The sequence below is a fragment of the Ammospiza caudacuta genome, chromosome 6 (assembly GCF_027887145.1).
Source record: "Ammospiza caudacuta isolate bAmmCau1 chromosome 6, bAmmCau1.pri, whole genome shotgun sequence".
NCBI classification, from domain to species: Eukaryota; Metazoa; Chordata; class Aves; order Passeriformes; family Passerellidae; genus Ammospiza; species Ammospiza caudacuta.
The window spans coordinates 42,746,174-42,769,813 of NC_080598.1; the positions used below are offsets into that span (position 1 = coordinate 42,746,174).

General features: G+C 51.2%; 1 protein-coding gene across 3 annotated transcripts; it reads right to left on the reverse strand.

Annotated features, from left to right (window-relative positions):
• Positions 1-189: 189 nt before the first annotated feature.
• ABCD4 (ATP binding cassette subfamily D member 4) lies at positions 190-22,024 on the reverse strand. 3 transcript variants are annotated; one of them, XM_058806497.1, is made up of 19 exons: positions 21,785-22,024; positions 15,165-15,289; positions 14,921-15,048; positions 14,586-14,725; positions 11,343-11,459; positions 10,927-11,052; positions 10,193-10,243; positions 7,511-7,605; positions 6,456-6,577; positions 5,516-5,607; positions 5,244-5,333; positions 4,769-4,977; positions 4,383-4,474; positions 4,162-4,198; positions 3,046-3,095; positions 2,714-2,766; positions 2,284-2,360; positions 1,012-1,127; positions 190-857 (listed from the first exon to the last, which is right to left on the reverse strand). In XM_058806497.1, exons 2-19 carry the CDS (start codon positions 15,196-15,198, stop codon positions 762-764), a joined length of 1,725 nt encoding a protein of 574 aa, XP_058662480.1. In that variant the 5' UTR covers positions 15,199-15,289; positions 21,785-22,024; the 3' UTR covers positions 190-761. The 3 variants fall into 3 exon arrangements, with proteins under 3 accessions (XP_058662480.1, XP_058662479.1, XP_058662477.1); XM_058806496.1 differs by lacking the exons at positions 15,165-15,289; positions 21,785-22,024 and having other exon boundaries at positions 4,769-4,974; positions 14,921-15,153; XM_058806494.1 differs by lacking the exons at positions 15,165-15,289; positions 21,785-22,024 and having other exon boundaries at positions 14,921-15,153.
• Positions 22,025-23,640: the final 1,616 nt, after the last annotated feature.

Consider the following 23,640-nt stretch of genomic DNA (forward strand, 5'->3'; position numbering starts at 1 on the left):
TGTTCCAGCCCTGGATAGGGATACTACTCCTACCTCTGCTTTGCTCTTTTTTGAAATAGTCTTGTCCAGGACCACTGCCAATATACAAGCATTTCCTCCAAAGCAAACCCCAGAAAGAAAACATGCAACAGTCCAGTTAACAAATATTGATTCTTCTCCGTAAAAACAGTTTGAAAACAGGCCCCAGATTTTAATACAAAAATGTTCCTTTCACCTGTAGTGTGTGTTACAAAGAAAGCAGAGACATGCCCTGTGGTAGCATTCTCATGCCCTTGTCTCCTGCTGGCAAACACAATTCTTGACAGAGCCACAAGGTACATAAATCTGTTCTGCAGAGCTGTGTATCCAAGACAGAGCTCCTCACAAGGCACACAGAGCAGAAAAGGAGGTTGCATTCTAACCTCACACCAATGTATTCCAGACAAAGTGGAGGTTTCTCTGGCTGTTGTTTCTACAAGACCCATGAGGCAGCATCTTCTCTCAGGGCGGCCTAGGAGCTCAGCTCCTTTCTCTTGTGAGTGCCAGGGAGGCAGAAGGAGGTTGGGAGAAGGGTGGCATGGTTGTGTCTACTCTTGGCAGAACTCCACACCATGAGTTCAGACATACTCTGGAGTTCAGACATACTCTGTGTCCATCAGCAAAATCCAGAACTGGTCTTACACTGTTTGACACAGCTGCTGGCTTGGCAGCTCCACGTCTGCTACTGAGAGCTCTTCCACACATGTGCAGGTTCTGTGGCTGGCCCGACAAGGGCAAGTTCTTCAGTATCCTTCCTCAGAGGGGAGACGCTTCAATTTCTCACATCGAGTGAGCTCCCATCTTCCCTCCCCATGAAGTTTCAAAATCCAGCTGTGGAACTGCAATTCAACAGCGCATTGAGGGATGTCTCTACAAGGGCACGGTCCACCCCCAGTGAGGTCCTCCAGCCTTAGTCACTCCCCTCTGCTTGCCAGAGACCCTCTCTACCTCAGCACCACGAGGGAGGCATGCAGCACTGCCTCCCTGTCTCACCTTTTCCAGGCTGGGTCTGTGTCCCACACTGATCAGAGTCATGCCCAGCTGAAGGCACATACGGTACAGTTCATGCTCCACCTCTTCTGTCAAGGCGCTGGTGGCTTCATCTAACACTGAAAGAAAAGCCATGAGCCCCACAAATCCTCTCCCAACCAGACATCTCCTGTAGGCAAGAACAGCAACACCCAAGAACATTTCACATATTAACTGGAGCTCACCAAGAGCATCTGCAGAAAGCAAGTGAGGAGAAACCTAAGACTCTGGTATTCTTCTGACACAGCTGGTGTCAGGCAACTAGGAAAGCTGTCTTTCCCCTCAAGTACTTGAATCCATCCAAACCACACCGTTCACCTCATTCCTCTCCCTCAACAGCTGCCCACCACTGCCTCATCCCCATCATGGCAAAAGCCAAGACATGAGCTTCTCCAGGCAGCCCACGTGCTGCAGTGCCAGGCTGAACAGCAGTCAGTGTACTCTTCCAGCACAGACCCTACATGGAGCAGGTAGGATGGCCTGTGGCACCTTCCTGACTATTAAGGGTAAATACTACAGACCTGGAGCAAATAAATTCAAATCATCTCTGCAGCTTTTAGTTTGCCATCCACAGGTTCCTTCTGCCCAGACATCACTTAGCTGTGTCACGGGCTTCAGGGGAAAGAGAGGTACTTACACATAGCTACCTGCTACTGAAACTGGCTCTGTTCACCCACATCCAACCTGGCCCTCATGGCAAGTCCTCCACAGGCTCAAGCCCCCACCAGAGCCTAAGGAACTGGCCCCATTAGCTAATCACAGATGCTTCTGTGGTCTCTCAGGACTGTTTGTCCCACTGCTCCTTGTCTTCTTTTGCCACATCAGGGCTAAATTTTCCATATTGCTCCACAACTGTACAGATGCTCGAGAGCTTCAGATATGACAGCTGCTGCCACACTCCCCAACACACGCACTTCTTTGCATAGCAACTGGTGAGCAGGCTGACAGAGTTCTTCTTCTGGCGCCATTGGACATGGACCATGAACATTAATCACCAGTTCTCCAAGAAGAAAATGTCTTATGTACAGCCTCTTGATTTACCACCATCCGCACAAATAATGAAACATTTCCACATTTCACAAATGAATCCTCTGTGTGCTACGCTGCTAAAATAACAGCCAAGACAAAACATGTTCCTAGCACAAAAGGGATTTCATGAGCTGTCTCTGTACCAGCTTCTCTATACACCAAAGGCCTTGTGGTTTTTTCTCCCCTCTTTTGTAGTCACTCACTCACCTGCGTATTTTGGCTGGAGGTAGAAGAGCCGTGCAAATGAGAGCCTCTGCATCTCCCCTGGGGACAGGATGTCATACCTGCAGCACGGTCAAGATTCAACACCTTCCTCAAGAAACAGAGCTTGTTTGCTGAAAATCTTAAGGCTTCTGATATTGGAGACCAGCAAACAACTGTCCCTGTGTGTCCCTTGTGCCCCCCTACATACTGGGACTGGCTCTGCACCCCTGTAAACGGTCAACTGCCTGCAGAACACCACAGCAGGTGATTGTTGGCACAGATGCTTGGGCCATGAAGGCTTTGCTCATGTATAGTGTCCACATCTCACAGAACACAGATAGACACAGATAAATCCAACAGCAATGTGCATCTGCTTAGAAGTGTTCCCCACTCAGAAATCACCCAAATGCACACAGACAGTGGGCTCCCTTACCAGTTCCAGTCCACCTGTTCATCCAGTCCTCCAGCCCTTGCCAGCAAATCAGTCTACAGAGAGCACAGCAGACTTGTGAACACAGTCCCCAACCCTGCAAGCCTATGGCCCTGAGCATAACCACCCGCTTTTTCCCAGTCTCACTTTCCCAAGCTGAGCTGAAGTTGTACCATATTTCTCCTCCTCTTTCTGTCCCATAGACAACTGTGTCCCAGGCACAATGTCCCCACATAAGTTTAGCACACAATCATGCTGTGCTGCCACAAGAATCATCCCTTCTTCCCTCGCTGGTGGCACCAGGAAAGAAGGCAGCAGTGCTATCAGTGACTCACCAGCCCAGCCAGCTCCAGGAATCGCACAATCCTCTCATCATCTGCAGACCCTAGGGAGAAAGCCATGCAGCATAAGGAGAGGCAGTGTGTGCTGGGGCCACTGCTGAATGAAGGAGTTGGTGAGGCAGGAGGGAAGAACTGGAATATCTCCTGAGGCTCAATGTGGTTGACCTGACCACTTAGTTATACCAGATCCTGAGCTTTGGCAGAGATAGCCCCAAAGACTGACCTTCCTTGAAAGTGTCGAGTAGCATACCAGGAAGTAGTTGGGCTCCACAGATACACCTGAGATTTGCCTCAGTTCATGGCCACAGCCAGAACACAAGGATCTAGGCTTCAACTGCCAAGGCCCTGCCCAGTCACTCTCTCAGAGCTGAGACTGCACACTACAAGCAGTGGAGTCATGGGAACAGGGCTCAGGTAAGAGCCAGCAAAAGGACCTTATGTGGAAGAGAAATACCTCAGGGTGAGTCAGCTGTGGAGCAGAACATACACTTGAGCTGGTACAGTTAGCATCTATGGAAGTTGAGAGGAAGGGCTGTGCATCTGCCATGGACCTCTCTGAAGCTGCTGGAGAGCCACAGCAGTAGCTGAGGGCTGTAGTTACTCTCAGCAAGATTGTGACTCCCAAGCTACAGCAGACCACATGCGGTCTGGCTTCAGAAAAGGGTAGGGAAGGGAAAGGATCCATATATTCTGACCACAACAATGTGCAAAGCCATGGGACATCATTTTGAAAAAGTGGAAAAGATGGAGGTGGATGGAAAATAAGATTAAGGCAAATACGGCTTGCTGAAAGTCAGACTGTACCAAACAAATCAGATGTATCCCAACAGCAAAATTTATCATGTCTAGCACAGCAGGAAGAGCATGGCCAACTTGTCCTCATTATACTAAGACAGCAAGTTCTTATCCAGTGAGTATGCTCTCTCACAAAAGGAGGGGGACACAGAATTGACCTTAACACACACTAATCATCTAGGGAACACCAGAGCATCAGAAGCAAAATGGATTAATGTTCCTGATGGGTTACAGCAGGGAAGAAGCTGCACTGGGTACAGGACAGTGAGGCACTACCATAGCATTGGTTAATTGCTCTAATGGATTTTCACAAACCTGAAAGTGGATAGATCTCCTTCAGGGGATAGATCACCTGTTTAACAGAGCAAAAGAAACCATGTCAGAGGGAGCTAGACACTGATGCAGTAACATCAGAGATGCAGTAACATGAACTGAGGCACAAGGGAAGGAGCACCCACAGGTATTCTCCCTCTTGCAGGGTTTGCAGGGCATGACCACAGCTGGGAGGCCAGAGCAAAGACAGACCCTGGGCTCACCTGCTCACGCAGGCTTCCATCAGTGAAGAAGGGCCTCTGTGGTAGGAACACCACTCCTCGGGGGCCAAAGCAGGTCAGCATCCTGATGCTCCCTGCACAGAGACACTCATCACATCTGCAGGATCAGGCAGGAACTTCCCACTGCCCCCTGTAGTCCTGTCCCATAAAGTAGTCAACTAGACCCCACAAAAGTGTGTTTGCAACACAGAGCAAAGCAATGACAGCCAGAGAGTGTGACAAGAGATGGGTGGCTCAAAACAGTGTATCAGTGACACATTCACCATGACATGGTGGCACTGGCCTCACAAACTGCCACACTGCCACCTTGCAAACTCAGGGTAGCCTTGGTTGAGAAGAAGATGGCCGAGGCAAGTAGCAGTCCTCACCCCGTGTGCTCTCCCAGAGCCCTCCGAGGACCCTCAGGAGAGAGGTCTTCCCTGTACCAGTGTTTCCCACAATCATCACACTTTGTCCTTGTGAGATCCTGAGGCTCAAGTCCTTGATGAGCAGCTTGCCAGAGGATGGTACTGAGAGTGTCACTTGCTCCAGAAGGAAAGCTGTGTCCCTTGGCACTGGGTCCTCCCCAGAATGGCTGCTGGGCCACCACCAAGACAAAGAACAAGAGATCTGGGGGTAAGTGACCAAGCTGAGATTGGCAAAAATCAGGGACCTAATATCTCCTGTGCCTCTGGCAGTAGCCCTGCCCCACACACCCTGAGAATGACAACTGACAGTGAACACTGCCTGCTCCAACCAAAAGCATGCAACAGACTCTGACACCAAGGGCCACCTCCCTCCCATGGCAACCCCACACTCTGGCATCCAAGCTGCAAGCCAGCCAGTTGCTGAGAGGCAACTCACCTGTCCAAATCCCAGCTGGTTTTGGCTTCTGAGTAGTTACCATTTTCTTTTCTGCCAAGGCTCAGCAAGGTCTCCTGTAGTTCACCAATCCTAGACATACAAGAGGTTGCATGAAAGCCAGGGACAATTCCAGCAGCCTCCTCACAATATCCAAACTTGCCCATGCTTGCACACAAACAACAGGTTTTTTGGGTTTTTTTTATTACAGACTTGGGCAGAGTCTTGTTCTGCACCGCCCTTTCCTCCAGAGATGTGCCCACAGATAAGCTCACCTGTGTGTGTAGCCAGCTACATCAGTAACAGTGCTGGAGAGATCTATGAGCTGGCTGAAGCAGCCAATGAGGTAGATGGAAACAAAGGCATTCTGGGGAGAAATCACATGGCAGAGTAAGGGTTAGAGCTGAGCTGGGGCCCTGACCCTTATTCCACGACTGCAAAGAGGCAGCCAAGGAGCCCACACATTTGGCCACATCAGCTGTCTCAGGAGGACGAATGAGGAGTGGTGAAGTCACACAGGACAGTGGGAGTGAAGATGACCACATTTGAAAGAAGCAGGGCTTCCCTGCTCAGTGCAGCAGTTTCTGCCAGATAGACACGTGTCCTGTCACCCAGGGATGGTGTTTGCAGAGTGCCTGATGGCCTGCCTAGGGCCCAGCACGCTTGCCCAAGTCACACAGATCCACACCACCAGCCCTGCCTCAGCACCGTATATGGCTCAGAGCAGGGTGTCTCAGCCTGCAGTGCCCACTTAGCTATTTTTAGCTCTGCATTCTCTATCACAAGCCAGCTTTGAGTATCCATAAAGAGTCAGGTCAGGAAGGTGAATGCAAGCCAGCTCAGCCTCACTGGGGGCAAGGCTCACCACAGGCAGTAGCCCAGGGCATAACCCAGATTCACAGCACTGCACAGGCCCCATCTCCACCTGCACTGCTGGAAACCAGAGACTTTCTGACCTCCTGGGTTTTTTTAGACACTGAGGTCAGAGCCAGGAAACACGTAAATGTGTCCTTGACAGTTCTCACACCCAAGTTAATCACCTACCAGCTGCCTACAAGCTCCTGTTTCCATAACACTGTGAGCTGGGACAGTCTAACCTGAAGATCAAGTGCTGCAGGTTATCTAGTCCCAGGGCCACCAGCACCACATGAAACCTCCATCCTCAGTGCCTGCTCACCCTCCACAATGGGGTCACAGAGATTACCCTTAGCTCACCTTGCTGACAAGGGCACTGAGCTCTGTTGGACTCAGGTCGCCGTAGACACCAGAAAAGATGGGAATGGCAATGACCACGTAGCTCAGGATGCTGCCCAAGTAATCAAAGGTGTTGATCCCAACTGGGCACAAGCACATTGAAAGAAGACAGTGAGTTAAAGTTGAAACCTCTGTCCCAGTCAGGCCCACGTGCTGACCCTGAGCCCCGTCAGAGAAAGAACCGTGTTCTTGCCTTGGCTCTTTATGATGAACCAGAGTAGAAAAACCTATTTTGCAGGATAGCACAAGCACCAGGGTGAAAATGCATTTGCCAAGCAAAGAGCACTCTGGGGCAGGCCCCTGAGCAGCGAATCATCATCCAGACACACAGCTCAGGGACTACTGTGGGGCAAAAGGCACTTTGCCTGCTTGTTGCTATGCTTCAGGGGCCTGACTGATTCACAGTAAACAGGAGGGAAGGGCAAAAAGGAAGCTCTGGGGTAAGACAGTTTGCCATGAAGTGTGTCTTGGGAGCACACAGGCAGAAAAACAAAAGATTCCAAATTCCCACAGACACTTCTGTTCAGAGTTCTCCCTTCATTACACTGCCCAGAAGCTTGCTGTTCTGCTGAGATCAGGAAGAGCTGTCTTTATAGGAGTAATTTAAAGAAAAAACTCAGTAAAAAAGGGAAAAGGAATATTTTCAGGGAACAGCTATGCTTAAGGGACAGGTTCTATAGGAAAGAAGTTTCCAAGCTCCCAACAACATATAGAGTGCCCAAAGCTCAAGCCCTTCCCTCTTTTCTTGGCGTGTGAACACCTGCACCACAAAAAAGCCAGATTCTGGGTCCTCCACAACTTTGCCTCTTTATGAGGCTTTTACACAACAGGATTCCTCTTTAGCACTGCAGGAGGCACCCTCTGTTCACCCTCAGGGCTTTCATAGAGCAGCAAAAGGCAGAAGAAGAAAACACATCACCCACCCAACTGCTCTACCAGTAGAGTTTCCCAGTGTGTGGGCCACCAGAATAGTTACCACACATCCCACTTCCCCCCCCCGCAGTGTGCCCACTCACTGTATAGCCACAGCTCCTTCCCTATCAGCTCTCTCTGGGTCTTCAGCAGGCTCTGCAGCCTCCGGTTTGTGCGCATGTGCTCCACTCGCCCAGCCCTGTAAAAGCAACATTGCAACATGCCAGACATCCTAGGACCTTGGGCTTTAAAACTGAAGCTTTGAACGGGCCTGGCACCTTTGCCTCTGACTAACAAACTCTTTACTGACCAGGAACTGAACAGCCAGGACTGTGTTCCTGAAGGGTATCATCACGGAACTCTGGTTGAAGCAAGCAGTCCTACAAATCTCTCCCAGAGCCCATGGCTGCTGCTGTTGCAGCAGGAGCAGGTAAAGCCAGGCCAGACACTGTCAGAAGGCTCCAGCCTAAAGCACTGTACACCCAAGGTCAAACACAGTTCCCAAATACAGCCTGGCTGGAAAAGAGGCATGGCACTGCTACACAGCTGAATCCAGACAGGAGAGGGCAGAGGAGAGTCCAAGGGGTGATCATCAGCTCACATGGCCTGCATGGCCAGCAGCTTTAGCCCACCTCTTCCCATTTCCCACTCCACAGGAATGGGACAAAGGCAAGTCCTGAGCAGTGCTACCCCTAGTATGGGTACCCCAGCTCCACAACTTCCCCTTTCCCAGGGCTATCTCCATCAGGTCTCCTACCTCACATGTTAGAGGTGATACTCCAGTGGCCAGGCTGAGCCAGGAGCAAGGAGGCATCTCCTAAACCACCACCTTCAAGCAAGTGTGACAGCTCCTGCTGCTGCTCTGCAAGGCCCGGGCTGCCCTCAGGTGGCAAAATGCAGAGAGCGCTCCACGTCTCATTCCAGTCACCCACTTGCCATAGCACCTATTGCCCCTGACATCCAACACAGGCTTGTGTCCACTACTCACGATCTATGCAACAAGGGGGTCACTAGGGCCCAAGAAGATAAGGCCAGAAGAGGCACAAAAACATCCAAAATAAGATTTTTGAGGTCTCATTTCTAAAGATTCTCAGTTCATAGAAAAATACATTTTTGTTCTCAAAAATGCACCTGGTTAGAATTCAGTTTGGCTTTACTGCCTTACAGCACATCTCAGGTAACTACTGAGCTGCAGTGTTTACTTTCCATGTATTAGGAAAAGAGAAAGGCTTGGATACAAGGAATTAAAGGTGAGAAAGGAACCAGGGACCTTTGTTTTAGAGCTATTATTCTGTTGCAGATGAGGAGAGATTGCTGTACTGGTTTCCTCTTTTCCTCCCATTCATTTCACTTTTAAAGCAAGTTTGCCAAGGACTTAGTAACAAAAGAAGTAAAAAAGTGGCAGTGCTCTGCTTCTGTTTCTTCCTTTACCAAAGCAATGTTTAGGCAGTCTTAAGAAGACAAGATCACAAACTAGAGAAGTTGAGCAATCAAAACCAGCCACTCACCATATGCTCCTCCTCTTGCAGGATTCTAGGAATGCAACCTTTTAAAAAATTCCTTTATTTTTAATTATGATGTATACCATGAAAATGCCTGGTTGTGTGCAACACACCTAAGTTCTAGTTGCACACAAAATGACACTTTTCTACTAAAACATTGTACTGAACCAAAACATTCTGTTTTCTGGTATAATAATCCACTTTTCATTTTCTACTTAGTAATAGAATTAAAAAAAAAAATCAAAATTGTGAGGGAAAGTACTGCATCTTAAATAAGGGCATGTAATTACAGTATATTTTTCATTACAAAAATTATCATCAACCAGTAAGAATCAGAGTACAAAGAAATAACTCAAGACTTGCCAGTGCAAACCAAGATTGATTTTGGTTATTTAAATGAGTTTCATGCCTGTCAATGTAAGTTGTTATGAAATCAGTGATTTTGAATGAAACCACTGTGAGGACAGCAGCACAACACTTGAAATGCTCACTCAATATAGCATGAAGGAGCCAAATACAGATCATGGGCAGGGAAGACCAGAGAGAGGACATGTGCTACAATTCCTGGAAGAAGTGCAATTTCACAATGTATAGGGCAAAGCCAGACTCATGACAAGAGAGCAGCAACAACCTCCTGCCACCCCAACACAAGCTACACCAAATTCATGCCTCTTTTCCTGCTGAACCAAGCAGCAGCTCAACAGGCTTCAGGGCATCACTAAATGGGGGAGGTGCTGCTGGGCTCCTGATTGTGTGCTCAGCTCTGGGGTGAATGGCATTGAGAAAATTCAGAGTGCCAGTACAGCATATGGAGGATGAGGGCACAGACTGAGCAAGAGGAGCAAAGCAGAGCTGAGGTGGCCAAGGAGCAGCTAGCACACCCACAGAAGACATGCAGGCAAGCAGCAGCAGGATGGGGCCAGAAGCAACATGCAACAAGTCCTCAGCAGAACCAGATGCAATCAGACTTTGAGCAATCTTCCAGGTAAGGACCAAACAAAACATCAGTAATGATCTCTAAGCCAGCACCAAATCTGTATCTGCCTCTGAGGATGTTAGAAGGGAGGCAAAGGAAAGATAGCTGTCTCCAGTTGCTGTGGATTATTTCTGCATATGATGCACAGAATACAAAGAACCGAGTGTCAGGGCTGTATGATGCTGCAGTGGAAGGGATAGAAAGCTGCAGCAACAGAACTTGGGCTCCTTTGGGATATGTGAACACAACAAGGACACTCTGAACTGGGACAATCCTTTTGAGGATACAAAGAAATTAACACTACTAACCTGTAGAAAGCAGCTGGTTCTGCATTGACACGAATCTGCATGTGCTTGAACCTGTACAACCAAAAAAACATAACTGTGCACAAATGCTCAGTGAATTATGTAGCCAAAACCATTCCTAGAGGAAACTTATCTTGCATGTTAGAGCAGTGATCTGAGGCATCTCTTGACAGAAATATTCAACGGGCTCAGAAAGGCACCAGAGACCAAGGCTTAACATGAGGTGCCATCATTTCGGGCTAGCTCAGTGGTACATTTGCTTGATATCCTGCTCTCTCTGCACATCTTCTTAGCCCTTGGGCTTACTCTTTGCTGCTAGTCCAGCATCTCCACCATACAAAATCACCACAGCCAACTTCCCTGGGCTGGGTTCCCTGGGCCACAACAGCTTATGCTGCTGTCCCTGGATGCCTTGAACCCCAGGGAAAAGTACAAAGTCCCTGCTGCACACAGAGCCAACCCTGCAAGCAAGGGGGAGGAGGGGAGTTGCAGAGCATATGGAAAGACTGGTTGAGACTGAACCAAGGGCATTGCCTGCCATGACACAAGGCTGTGAGTGGTTGGCAGGGGCTCAGTACACTGACTCTGAGGCACCATTGCACAGGCAGCCTTCTCTGAGAGTGGGGAAAGTCACAGACAAGAGAATTAGCTACATACACAGCCCTGAACGGGACAAAAAAGCAGCTTTCACAGGAGCTGCCAAGGGGCAGTGAAAACAGAGCTCTGCTGGGACTCACCTGAAATCTCCCTCCAGTTTTTCCTGCTGCACAAGTTTAGACACAATTGGGCTCATCAACACTTTGTTAATCATCGTCCCAATGATGAAATACCCAAAGATGCTCACCGGGCCTAGCCAGCCTGTGCTACAGAGGAGAAACAGAAGTCAGCCAATAATCCAAGCAAAAGGACACTCCTGCACCATTAGGCTCAAGCAATCAGAGCCCTCAGCTGGCACCTCTCTTGGCTTTCACAGCAGAAGTCTGGGGCCAACATTGCACATCCCAGCATCCCCAAGGCAGAGTTCTCCTTAGAGTATAGAGACCACTCACCCATGTGTACAAATATCCATTTGGGGAGTTATAATATGGGTAGCAGGCTCCAAAAACAGAACACAGAAAAGAGGTGTGCAAGCAGGGCCAGGATACATCCTTACCTGTGAAAGCACTGGTATGTGTAGTAGGCCAGTGTGAAGGGTGAGATGACGAGCTTGCTGGCCATGGAGCTGAGCTGCCTGCAGAACCTCTCCACATCCTGGCTGATGCGCTGGTCCCTGCTCAACACAAAGAGCCATTGGCACCATTACAGCCCAGAAGCAAGAACCAGTACTAAACCCCTAACAGGGCACAAAGCAGGCTGTTTCAGTGCATGAACATGGGACAGGCAGCAGGTGAACAACCTTACCTGGGAAGGATCTGCAGATTCCCCACAGGAGACCGTTTTCATGACCCAGCAGGACCCGCCAAAGGGCCTTCATGGCACCCAGGAAGAACAACCCTTGCCATTGCTTTCAACCTGGTCCTTGTATTTATCCCTTGTTCCACTTTCAACATTGTTCAACACTTGTGCTGAAGGTCTCTGCATCATTGTCCTTTACTCCTCTCCTGGAACAACCCCCATACTATGAGAAACTACTGACTCTCCCTCCAACCTTCAGTACTGGACTGAGATGCCGTCAGACCCACCAGGACAGGCCAGAGCACAGGCCAGGCTTTCACCAGCTACTGGATATTTGCAAACACCTCAATCAAAGCTACCCTTTCACAAGAGCCAATCCCTTGGCTCTGCATGGAGTGCCTCTGGTTCCTTTGTTGCAAAGAAGGAAGTGCTCCCACCTACCCTAGCCCACAAGAGCAGGAAGCAGCACACCAAGCCTTCTCACCTCACTAGCAGCAGCACATGGGTGACAAACCCTCAAGTCCCATCTATCCCACTGCTGAGCAGGAGCTGCACTTGGGACAACTAGGAAGAATTTCAGTGTATTTACTCCTCAGCACCTCATCTGTCCAGAGCACATGGATGAAGGCTTCAGTCTGCTGTGCTAAGCTCCAGTGGAAAGGGCATAATGTAATGCTGGAGTTCAGAATGAAGAGCAAGGATGGACTCTTGGATAGTCTCAGTGCAGATACTGCCACAAAGGCACTCATCTTTAAACACTTTTGCAGTTCTGGAACAGCAATGGATTTAATTCTGGGACAGCTCTCACCCTGACTGACCTCTCAAGTCATCATTTTTCCTTCTCCTCAGACTGTAATATTCCCACAAAACTGTAACTTAAATTGTGCTAGAGTCTCATCCAATGATATTGCTTTTTACAAGTTATTAAGTAACATGTAATGAAAATACATGAAAGTATCAACTCAAATGCCCTAGCAGGTGCTGTATGTGCTTGTATGCCACTCAGAACCTGCTCTTCATTCCTTCAAAGTGGGTGACTCCATGCATTTAACACTCAGTTTGGTTTGCACTGCATAATGGGAGGTCTCTCTTGCTCTGGTTTGTTCTCTAAGTACCTGTTACAGGGAAAAAGCTCTCATCAAGGAATTGCAAGATGAAGAGAATTTTGGCAGTGGCACCAAAACCACACTAAACAGTAAGACTGAAAGTTGGAGCAGAAGCAAGGTGTAATGAGACATACTCCACAGTAATCCCACACATTTGGTCTGCAAAGGCCACGAGAGCTGTCTCTTGCTGCAGGGCACACTGACCCAGTTGTCTCCTACATTTCACTGCACAATGTGAACATGTTCCCTAGTTAAAAATAAACCTGAGCAGAATAATCATGTGGTGAGGGGGCCTCTGTCCTTCCCTTCCACTTGTGCCCCCAAAGAAAAAGACAGGCATGCAGGAGCTTCTGGCTTCACTGTGCTGCATGCCCTGGTGACAAACATGTTTTTTTAACCTCTCCCTTTAACTCCATGCTATTGAAAACACTATCAGAAATGAACATTTAACGATATTGGGAGTAAACAAAACAGCAATCTGGAAGTGCATCAGCTTGATAATGATGACCTACTGCCCAACGTGTGGAGCTGTTTGACCCAAGCTGAACCTCTCTCTTTGCTTGCTGCTCCCCCTTAGATACCCAGCATGTTTTCTTGCAGCAGCCACACAAACCACCCTGCTCTGCAATGAAGGAGCAAGGACAGGCAGCAGAACTGCAGAAGCTGCTTCAGTTTCTTGAAGTTTCTGCTATTAGCAAGAGTTAGGAGTTTCTGCAAGACAGCAATTTTTTCCCTGGACATGGTCTCCTCTTGCCATCAACATGAGATATGTCACCAATGCAGTCACTAGATCAGAGGCGCCCACTCCAGCAGAGGAGAGCTTGGAGTCTCAAAACAATGGTATAACAACACATTATTTGGAAAACATTCCCCTTTGATTTCTAGTTTTTCAGCTAGTATTTAATAATAACAAATTTAAATTCTGGAGGGGGAAGAAACAGGGACATTCTACACTGAGATTAGCTCAGCTGGTTAAAGCATGGTGCTAATAATGCCACAGGTTCAATCCTGTGTGGACTACTCAGTTAAAGAGTTGGACTCAATGATCCATGTGGGTCCACTCCAACTAAGAGTATTTTGTGATTCTGTGACCTCTCACATGGTGTCTAACATAGAATTTTTAGCTTCTCACAGTGTGCAACGATGACAGCAGGGCCCTGTGTGTGAGGACAGACTGGAAGGCCAAGGTCCAAACACAGCTGTGAGGAAGGGCATTCGACCTTTGCAGCACAGCCCAGGCAGATCAACAGCTCGGCAGTAAGCAGTGCACAAAGCAAACTGGAGAGAGACCTCTTGGGGGTGGGTCTGGGATCCACAAGGAGACTGAATGCTCCTCCTCTTATATTTCAAGTCACCACTGTCACTTCCTTCCTAGGAACAGGAAAGGGAAATGCAGCCCTCATACAGTGCAAAACAAAGCCCTTCCTGGATTTGGCTCCCATGGGTTATCAAACCACAAAAATACAACTGAACTGTGCTCAGCTGCAGATCCTGGTGTTTGAAGTTCAAACAGAACAGGGAGTGTCCTAATGCACCAGTGGTGTGAAAGAAAGGAGAGGCACTGCTCACTCCAACCTTTGCAACATCACACAGTGTCAAGGGTTGAGTTTGCAGACAGCATGTTTTATAGCAGCACTAGATAGAGCCCTGTTCCAATGGGCATCCCCTTTCCTTGCAGCTGAGACATCCCGCCCCTAAAACTGGCAGTCACAGGAATTCCCAGCAATAGGTATCACCTCCCACCAGGGTAGAAGAGGGTGCCTAGATTTGTGCCTGGATGGTAAAAGCTTCTAGGGCTCAAGCCCCTACCCAGAGACAAAGAGAAGTCGGGAAAAGGTGCGCAGCAGCCCAGGAGATGCCAAGCAAGATACTGAAAGAAGCTGCCAGCAGCCTACGGGTTATCGATGTCTTCACGCAGCACGAGCAGGTTGTAGTAGACCTGGCCTTGGAAGTAGCACCTGTGGAGGTATTCAGTGAGGGATTTCCTCCAGTTCACATACATCATGTTGCAGATAAACTGGTCGAAACTTTTTAGCTGGAACAAGGGCAAAGAGATGGATGGGAAGAGATAAGTGAGAACAAACATTTTTCCAAAATGAAATAAAAACCAGCAGTTTGTACTAGTGACCCAGCGTATGGGCAGACTTGAATCCTTTCTGACCAAGATCATGCCAGGCACCATGGGCAGCTTTCTCTTCCTCTCCCAAGACACACGAGCCTCTGCTCTTACCGTGGAGTTCACAATGATCAGGGTCACAGCAACAGCAGTCAATGTTTTGAATCCGGAGAAGTCCTTGTTCCCTAGGACCTCATAGTACTGGCTGGGGATGACGCCGACCTGGTAAATAACCAGCTGCTCTGGAGAAGAAAGGCAAGCAGGGGAAGGAACTGATGGACTGCGGTGACAAGGCAGAGTGGGGACCACAGGGAGCAGACGTGGAGTGCAGCCCCCCATCCCCGCCACCCGGGCTCACCCAGCAAGGCGACACCGAGCAGCGTCAGGAACATGAGGACGCTCGGGGAGGGCCACCCGGGAAAGAGCACAGCCAGGAGCCGCAGGAACCGCCGCAGGAACAGCCCGTCCAGCCGGGAGCCAGCCCTGCAACGGCGGGAGAAGCGGGGGGTGGCAGTGAGCTCGGGGGTCCCACCCCAGCTCCCCTCCGCGGCCCGGCCCGCTCCGTCCTCACCGCCCGCGGGCCCCGGCGCGCCCCGCGCTGCTGCTGCCCCCCGCCATCGGCGCCCTCCGGACCTGACCGGCCCGGCCCGGCCCGGCCCGGCACGGCACGGCCCGGCAGGCCAGACCCGCCCCCGCGGGCGCTTTTCATGAATATTCATCACCTCTCCTCGCCCTGCATCCGCCCCGCCGGGGGCCACCGCCGCTGCCGCCGCTTCCGCGTGCGGCGTCACCACAGAGCTCCCGCCCAGCGCCGCCTCTCCCCCGCGGCCCAGCGGCACAGCGCCCCCTGGCGGCGCCGGGCGGGTGTGCTGCTGAGCACACAGCGGAGCCGCGCGGGCCATCCCGGCGGGCCGGCCATCCCGGCGGGCCGGCCATCCCGGCGGGCCGGCCATCCCGGCGGGCCGGCCATCCCGGCGGGCCGGCCATCCCGGCGGGCCGGCCATCCCGGCGGGCCGGCCATCCCGGCGGGCCGGCCATCCCGGCCCGGTGGGCGTGCTTGTGTTCCTCACCTCTGGCCCCCGCCTGTTCACAGAGCCGGACCGTGGTGCCGGGCAGGTTCCGGGGCCGAGCCGCAGCCGCAGCGCCGCAGAACCGGGCACAAACGCCTCTCTTGAGGAAGGAGCTGGACAGGCACGAACTGATCCCTCTGCGGATCCCAGGGCATGAGGGACAGTCGCCCTGGGCAGCAGGTATTGCCCGCCTGTTACAGGGGAGACAAGAAAGAAGCACCAGTACTGATTGTGCACATTCGTCTTATTTTGGGGTGGGCAGTGAACTTTCACGTTGCTTCCAAAGGACTCACAACTGGCAGTGACCACTGCAGGGGATTTCTCAGGCCAGGACATTGGGATTGCGACACAGCGATCCCCAGCGCGATGGTGATGGCAGGGCGTGCTCCCCACCCTGTTGCAGGAACGAACGAAGCAGTGCGGAACCCCCGGCAGAGGGAGGGACTTCAAGAAAGCAGCAATGAGTGTCAGGGAATGGACCCTCTCTGGCTTCTCAGTGACCCTGGTTTTAATACAGAAACCAACTAATTTTTTTTTGTCGGGTTTGGGTTGGAACCTGGTTTCATAACTCAAAAAGTCATGAAATAGTTCAGAACAAGTAAATTTCTGGACAAACCTAGTGATTACAGATGAGATATCCTATGAGCTGCCATGCCTTCCTTACTCATGTGTCTCTCCTCTACCATCCAGTTGATGCCATTTCTTCTGCAGAGCCTTTGGGCTTTTGCGTGTACCCTGTGGGTCCCTTTTCCCATATGCCTAGTAGCTTTGTTCTTCTGCCGTTTCCCTGCCTCCCAGCCCTCTTTCTCTTCCTTCACCCTCATCTCCTTCATCTTTGCTCTGCTGCTACCTGCTCAGTGGTCCAGATAATACTTCACACTTCAGTGTATGCTCTCAGGGATGAAAGAAGACACATCAGTGTGTTTCCTCAGCAAATGGCCTTGTCTCTAGGCAGTGTCCCTTTCTCCTTGCTCTCATCTCCCTTCTCTCATCTCTTTTGGAATTCACAATGCTATCAGTCATACCTAAAGGTTAAGCTCCAGAGGGCAGAGATCAGCCCTGTGAAAACCTGACCTCAGTGATGACTAACTTTTATGTTAAAAGAATCATGGGGTTTTTTCTCAGCTGTTGCATCAGACCTGGGTGACGTTTGCTCCTAGGCAGTCACATCCTCTCATGGGGCAGTACTGCAGCTGTGGCAATTGTGTAAGTCACCTTGTCAGTGGTTACCAGGATTAAACTGACTCCTTTGCTCTGCTGTCCACTTTATGATGAGGGGATATTCCTTCCCTTCCCTTCCCTCCTCGACTGATGAAATGGCTTTCCAGCGCCAGGACAGTCAGAGGATCTAACACAGAGATGAGATGGCCACAACTGTCTGTCCCAAGCCCGCCCTCCTACTTCTTCCTTCTCCCAGCCCTTTGTTCTGTCACTGGCACCCCAACGACCTCCCCCTGATAAAGCACAAGCTGTGAGCTCCCTTTGGCGTATCAGCTTCACGATTTTTCCTGGGAACTCTCCTAAGGCAGCCAAGATCAAGAACAAAAGAGAAGTGCTTTCTCAGTGCGTCTCCATCCCCCCTCCGAGGCTGTGCCCTAGACACTCAGCTGCTGTCAGCACAGAAACATTTACATCTTTTACAGCACTCCAGCTCTACTTCTCACGTTTCTCCCCCAGCAAACACCATGGCCATTTCAGTGTGTGCCTGGGGGCAGGGCTTGGGAAAGGACTGGGGAATCACAACTTGAGCAGAGTTTTATGGGTCTGTTTGCACTGAAGGGCCATATCTCAGCTCCCTGACTAGCTACAGACCCAAGAGAAACCCCCTCTGCATTGCTAACCTGTCACCGAAGTGTATGCCATGAAGCCAGGGAAGGGAGAGCTGGGCCTGGCTTGCTGCGTCCTGGGCTCCTTGAGGCAGTGCAAGTTAATTCCTTGTGGTGTTTAACCGCAGCCCCATCTGCTCCTGCTTGCTAGGTGTGAAACATCCCATCCCCCATCCTCCCCTGCCTGTTCCCTGCATTTTTGCCCTGCCCTGGACCAGTGAAGGAAGCCAGATCCTCCTGCATCCCTGGCCTCCCAGCCCCTGGCTCAGGTCGTTCCCCACTGCCCCTCCATGTTTCCATTTCCCTGTGGTCCCTCTCTGCCTGCTGGCCTGAAGCTGGGATGCAGGGAGAAGCCTGACAAACCCATCTTGCGCTGCCTTTGTGTGGTAAGTGGTCCTGGGTGTCCTCTGAAGCAAGCAGCAGTTTGTCATCACAGAAAGAAACACAAAACTGCAGCCTTGAATTTGTAGTTTGCTTTCCCTTTTTCCCAGCTCTTCCTTAATGCTGCTGTCTTTGTGATGTTGCGTAATGAAGCACTGCCAGAAGATTATCCCCTTCCTGGGCTTTCCAAAACTGAATCCACCATTTCCTGCCCATGTTTCCAATTTCGAGTCTCCTCATATGTACCTGTCCTCACCAGAGCTTGCAGCTTCTTCAGTGTGGGATCACCTACAAGCTTTAGCCCTCCGTCAGATCATTAGTAAGGCAGGGGTAATAAAAACTCCCATCCTGAGTTTCAGCTCTGTCTATATTAGGGTGTGAACTAAACCAGATAATTTTCAGCTGGATCAGCAAGCTGAACTGACTGAGAGTCCCTCACACTCCTGTGCCACCCCCAAGCAGAGGGTGGGAATGGGAAACCAAGGGGGAGCAAACAGCATAGGCCAGGCTCAGCATGGCTTAAACCTCCATGGAGCCACACCACGGGCTCCTGCTGTGATATCTTAATGATTCTGCCTTTTCCTTCTCCACACTCTCTGTCTTAATTAGCCTTTCCCCCTCCTGTGGGCCAAACTGCTCTGCTTTCTTTTCAATCCTCCTTCCTTGTGCTTTGCCTCTAACAGTGTCTTTCTACTGTACACTTCAAAGGCTTTGCTTGCTGCATCTCCCCCATGCTGGCATTGGCTGGTAACACCCCCAAAGCAGGCCAGGTCTGCCATGAACTCAGAGTCATTGAAACGGCTTTGGGCCCTTTGGATCTGGGTAAGAAGCAGGTACGGGGGAGGAGATGTCAAGGATTTTCGGCATTTCACCTATAAGAAGAATTATTAGTAACACAGAAGAAAAAAAAGGGGGGGGGGGGAAGAGACCCCTCCTCCGCCCACCCACCCACCCTCCCCAGAGGAGAGCCCGCTGAGGGCCGAGTGCTTTTATGTGCAAGTGGGAGGGAAGGAGAGTGTTAGGGCTTCAGAGGGAAATGCTTTGATCTTGACTTTGAATCTCCTTCAGTTCCCAGCTCTCCCCCACTCTCCCACCTATGGCCAGGACCACAGGATGTGGCCAGGACTCCTGGTCCTTGCTCAGTGCTATGGTACTTCACTTGCTGTTTCACATTCAATGTCCTCCTGTGCACCTGGGAGCCTCACAGAGGTCTCGTGGAGCAAGAGCACAGTGCCAACACCAAGTTCAAACTTTCCCCCTATCTCACAGAATGGGAAGAGAAAGGGAGCCCAGTTGGACAGAAGCCAGAAGGGAAAAGAGCCCCGAGACGAGCAGAGGTGAATTAGAGATGGGACCTATTCTCAAGGCTCTGGTTCCCCAGGGTGGGGATCAAGCAGACCTGGCTCTCCTGTGTGTCCCAGTGCTTTAGACTGGTCAGTGCTGAACATGACCCAGAAGATGAACTAGGAAGCAGTAACCATTAGGAGAGGGACAGGGAGTGGCTCTCAGAAGACAGCACTGATGTCCCCATGTCCCACAAGGAGTTATTTTAAGTTGAAGAGCCCTTGGTGTTCTCTGCAGGATGGGAAGGAGGAGGCACTGATGAGTGCTGGATGATGGGGAACAACCCTGAGCTCTGATTCACTGCAAAGGAAAAGAAATATAGGGTGTGAGAGAGACTTAGGGGCCTCCAGTCTCTTGTCCAAGGTGGGATCTAATGTGTAGGCAAGTTGCCCACTTCCCTTGGGAGATGAAACTCCTGACTGGGCCTTGCCCTTAAGCTGTCTTCAAGTTCAGGCCAAATACTTCTGTGTCTGTGTTGCTCCTTTTTTTCTCAGCTGAAGTCACTCCTGTTAATTGCTGTCCCTTGCTGAGGTTGATGCACTTGAATATCCCTGCCTGAGAGTTCTCACCTCAGCACCACTAAATAGATTTTTTCCTCACATCATCTCCTATTTATAATTTAATCACTCCAGCTCTGCTACTCCTGGCTGAAAACTTCCTATAGTTTGTTTCTTTCCCTTTCAGTATGATTGAAGCAGAACTGTCTGCTGGTCCAGCACTGTCCCAAGCATGCACAGACCCAAGGGTGCCCCACAGGACTTCTCTGCAGAGCCCCATCACTCTCTCTGAGCATCACTTTGAGGGCTTCAGCACACACATGAGGCAGTGGGTTCAAAGGTGGTTTCAGGCCTGGGAATGAGAAGTACCAGGCAATGTGAATGCCAAAACAGGACTTCTGTCATTCACAGTAAACAAGTTACTACAAAAATTGAGGTGGAGTTCATGTTTTCCAGGTCCTTCTTGAGCAATATTGCACCAGAACCCTTTGAAGTTCCTTCTCGCTAAGACTGATGGGCATATTGCAGCTGCAGCAATCTGATTTCTCTTGCCAGTTCAGGCTGCAAGCTCTGCTCATTGCTCTTTCCTTGTGGAGTAATGCAAGGCACAGGAGAGAAAGCAGCCAGGACAGCAGACACTTTGGACCCTCCTAGGAGCTCCCATGCTCTCATTTCCATCAGCCCCTCTACAGTCCCACCTCCCCTGACTTCCTGGAGATATTCAAATTCTGCAGTGCTCTGGAGCAAGAAAGGTGGGAAAAAGAAGCCAGGGTACCAGCAATGACTTTAAGAAGATGGATGTGCCAATTTAGCCCATGTATAGAATATAAATGGGTCACAAAGTAGTGTGGGTCAACCTTTTCCAGCTCCAGAAGTGGTTTTGGCAACTGGTCCACAGTCTGGCCAGCCCCAAATGGCATTTGGCTGCCCACATGTTTCAGTTATATCCCATCCTCTCTGAATAGTCTCATCTGGTCCACCCATGGACAGCTCTGCAGTAGGTAGGGTGCTCTGACTCCCTCCACTCCTGGAGATCCCCTAGGTTGGAGTGGGTAACTCTCCTGATGGGGTGGATAGCTGAGTGTTTAAATGTTGTCCCCATGTGTGACACTGTCAAGATTGTCACATTCCAGTGACAGAACCAGAGCAAGACCTGTCTTATTATACAAGAAGTCAGCACTAAGTCCTTGAGACATCCTCATGAGGTTCAAGCCAACAAGAATTCTCTCTGCTAAACAAAGAGGTTGCTCATGACCTGGGAGAAAGCTCTGTGCCCAAACCTGGAGCAGTAAAACCTGCCTTACAGCACGTGTGCCTGGAGACCCCCACAGCTGGACATCTCTGCACCTTTTCTCTGAGCCTTGTCTGGGAGAGAACGGGCTGCAAGCAGGCAGGTTAAAACCCAACAGACAGAAAAGCTTCTGGCAGCCATAGCCAAACTGCAAAGGTCTCCATGGTTGTAATGATGAAGCAGCCTGCACCAAAGCAGGAAGCACTCTGGTGCCCCACTGAACTCCGCCAAGGAACAGAAAAATGCTAACTACTTGTTTATAAGCTGGAAGCGGGTGTGTGCAGTCATCTGCATAACAGAACTGCCCAAGCTGTCTCTTTGTGTGTTTTCCAGCTCCTATGTTAATCACTGACCCTGCTGACTCCGGCATTTACCAGTGTCTCACTGCCCTGTGAGCACCGCTTTGCATTTGCAACCGAAGAAGTTAAAAGGATGAAGGATGAGAAGGGAGCTCAGCAGCTGTGGATATGAACACCAGCCTGCCAGAGGGGAAAAGAGCCAGGACTGGACAGGTTGATAGAGAGAGTGGAGCTGGCTTTGAAAGATTGTCTGAAGGGGATAAAGCTTACCAGGGAATGGTTTAGGTCTCTCTTCCTTAAACTGTAGCTTCTCTGGGTCCAGTGAGAGTGACCTCTTTGAGTCCTGAAGGCCAGGGTTCAGTGTCACCTGGGATGATGACTCCTGAGGCTGGGAGGACTCTCAATCGGCCAGTCCACAGCTTCCAGGGAGCCCTTTCCTCCTGTCAAACCCTCCCGGCATTCCTGGGATCAAATGTGAGACAAGAGAAGTGGGGAAAAAACAGCTCAGGGATATGTGCTTCAGGGCAGCAAAGGTATGCCTTGATTTGTGCAGCAATGCTTGCCCCTGGACTGCAGTGTAAGCAAAGGCAGCAGGAGAGGGAGCTGGGCACATTTACCCACTGAAATATCTGTGTTTGGTTGCTTCCTGAATTGCACAGGAATCCTGTACACGGTGTCTCTGTGAGCCCTCCTATTGCCAAATGCTGCAGCAGAAATGATGCCACAGTGAGGTTCCCCAAGGGCAGTGGCATGTGGGGCAGGAAACCCTTGCTGTCTCTGGCATCAGGAGTTACTCTGTGCTCCTCACCGGATCTAGAGCAATTGTGGCAGGTTTCAGGCTGGTCCCCAGGGATAGGCTGGGGAGAGGGAGAGGAGGCTAGATACTACCTGCAACCAGAGCTACACACACACAGGGGACGTGAAAGCACTGACACAGTTAGTGAAGATCCCGGCTCTTCCCTCTTGACCAAACTATGACCTCTGTCATTAAAATGCACCCAGGCCTCACACCGATGACCAGATGGGCTCCTTGGGTTCCTGTTTTGGGATGAGACAGGTTCTGGAGGAAGCTCTGGACGTGTGCAGACGCCATAGGGGTGGAGGTGGTGTTGACAACTTAGCAATGCTGGATCGATGCTGGAACGAGGTGCCTGATGTGCTGGCTGTTTGCACAGCCTCACGTGATGCCCAAGAGACAGGATGAAGGCATTGTGAGATCGGGACCTAAGGAGGGGGACCTCGGCCCTTAGATTAGGCTGAGGAGGCAGCAGGGCAGAGATAATGGGGAGAAAGTCAGCTCCACTGAGGGCCCAGGCATCAGTAGCCAGATGTAAGGCTGTCCAGAGCTGAGGACAGAGAGAAAGTTTCTGTAATTTGGGTGCCTCCCAGACAAATGAGAAGCTTTTGACGGGCAGCTTTGCCTTAGGAGCCCAAAGGTCCCACCAGCCTGGCCTTGCTGGTGAAAGGGCTCTACTTGGGAAGGAGAGAGGAAAGGGCATGTCCTAGCTAGCAGGACAGAAGGACCATGGCCTCGTCAGGAGCAAGCCAGGAGAAGGGTTCAGACACAGATACAGGCTGTGCCAATCCTTGGGCTGCAGTGACACTCACTCGGGACATGCCTGCTCCCCGTGGGACACGATGGCGGGGGCAGGCGCCCAGCTCCCACCCCGCGGTCCCATGGGCTCCGCCACTCGCCATGCGGCTCAAGCCATGCGGGGCATGAGGATGCTTTGGGGCGCGGGGTGCCCGGGCGCTCTGGGGCGCAGCGGGGCAGGGCGGCCGGAGGCGGCGGGCCCTTTAAGTGCGGCGGCGGCGGCACAATGGCCATTATCACTTTAGCTTTGGAAGTGACCCCCGGCCCGCTCCGCTTTCATCTGGGCCGGGGCCGCGGGGATGGCCCGCTTCCTGGCGGGGGAGGGGAGGGCGGGGGCCGGCGGGGAGGGGAGGGGAGGGAGGGGCGGCCCGGCCCGGCTCGGCCCGGCCCGGCGCCGCACGCGGCCGCCCGCTCCCGGGGGTCACTGCGGGGCTGGCACCGGGGCGGCCGCGGCTCCGCGCCGCTTCCTGCCGCCGCCCTTAAAGGTGCGGGGCGGCCCGGGGTGCGGGCTGGGCGTGACTTGACCCGCGGA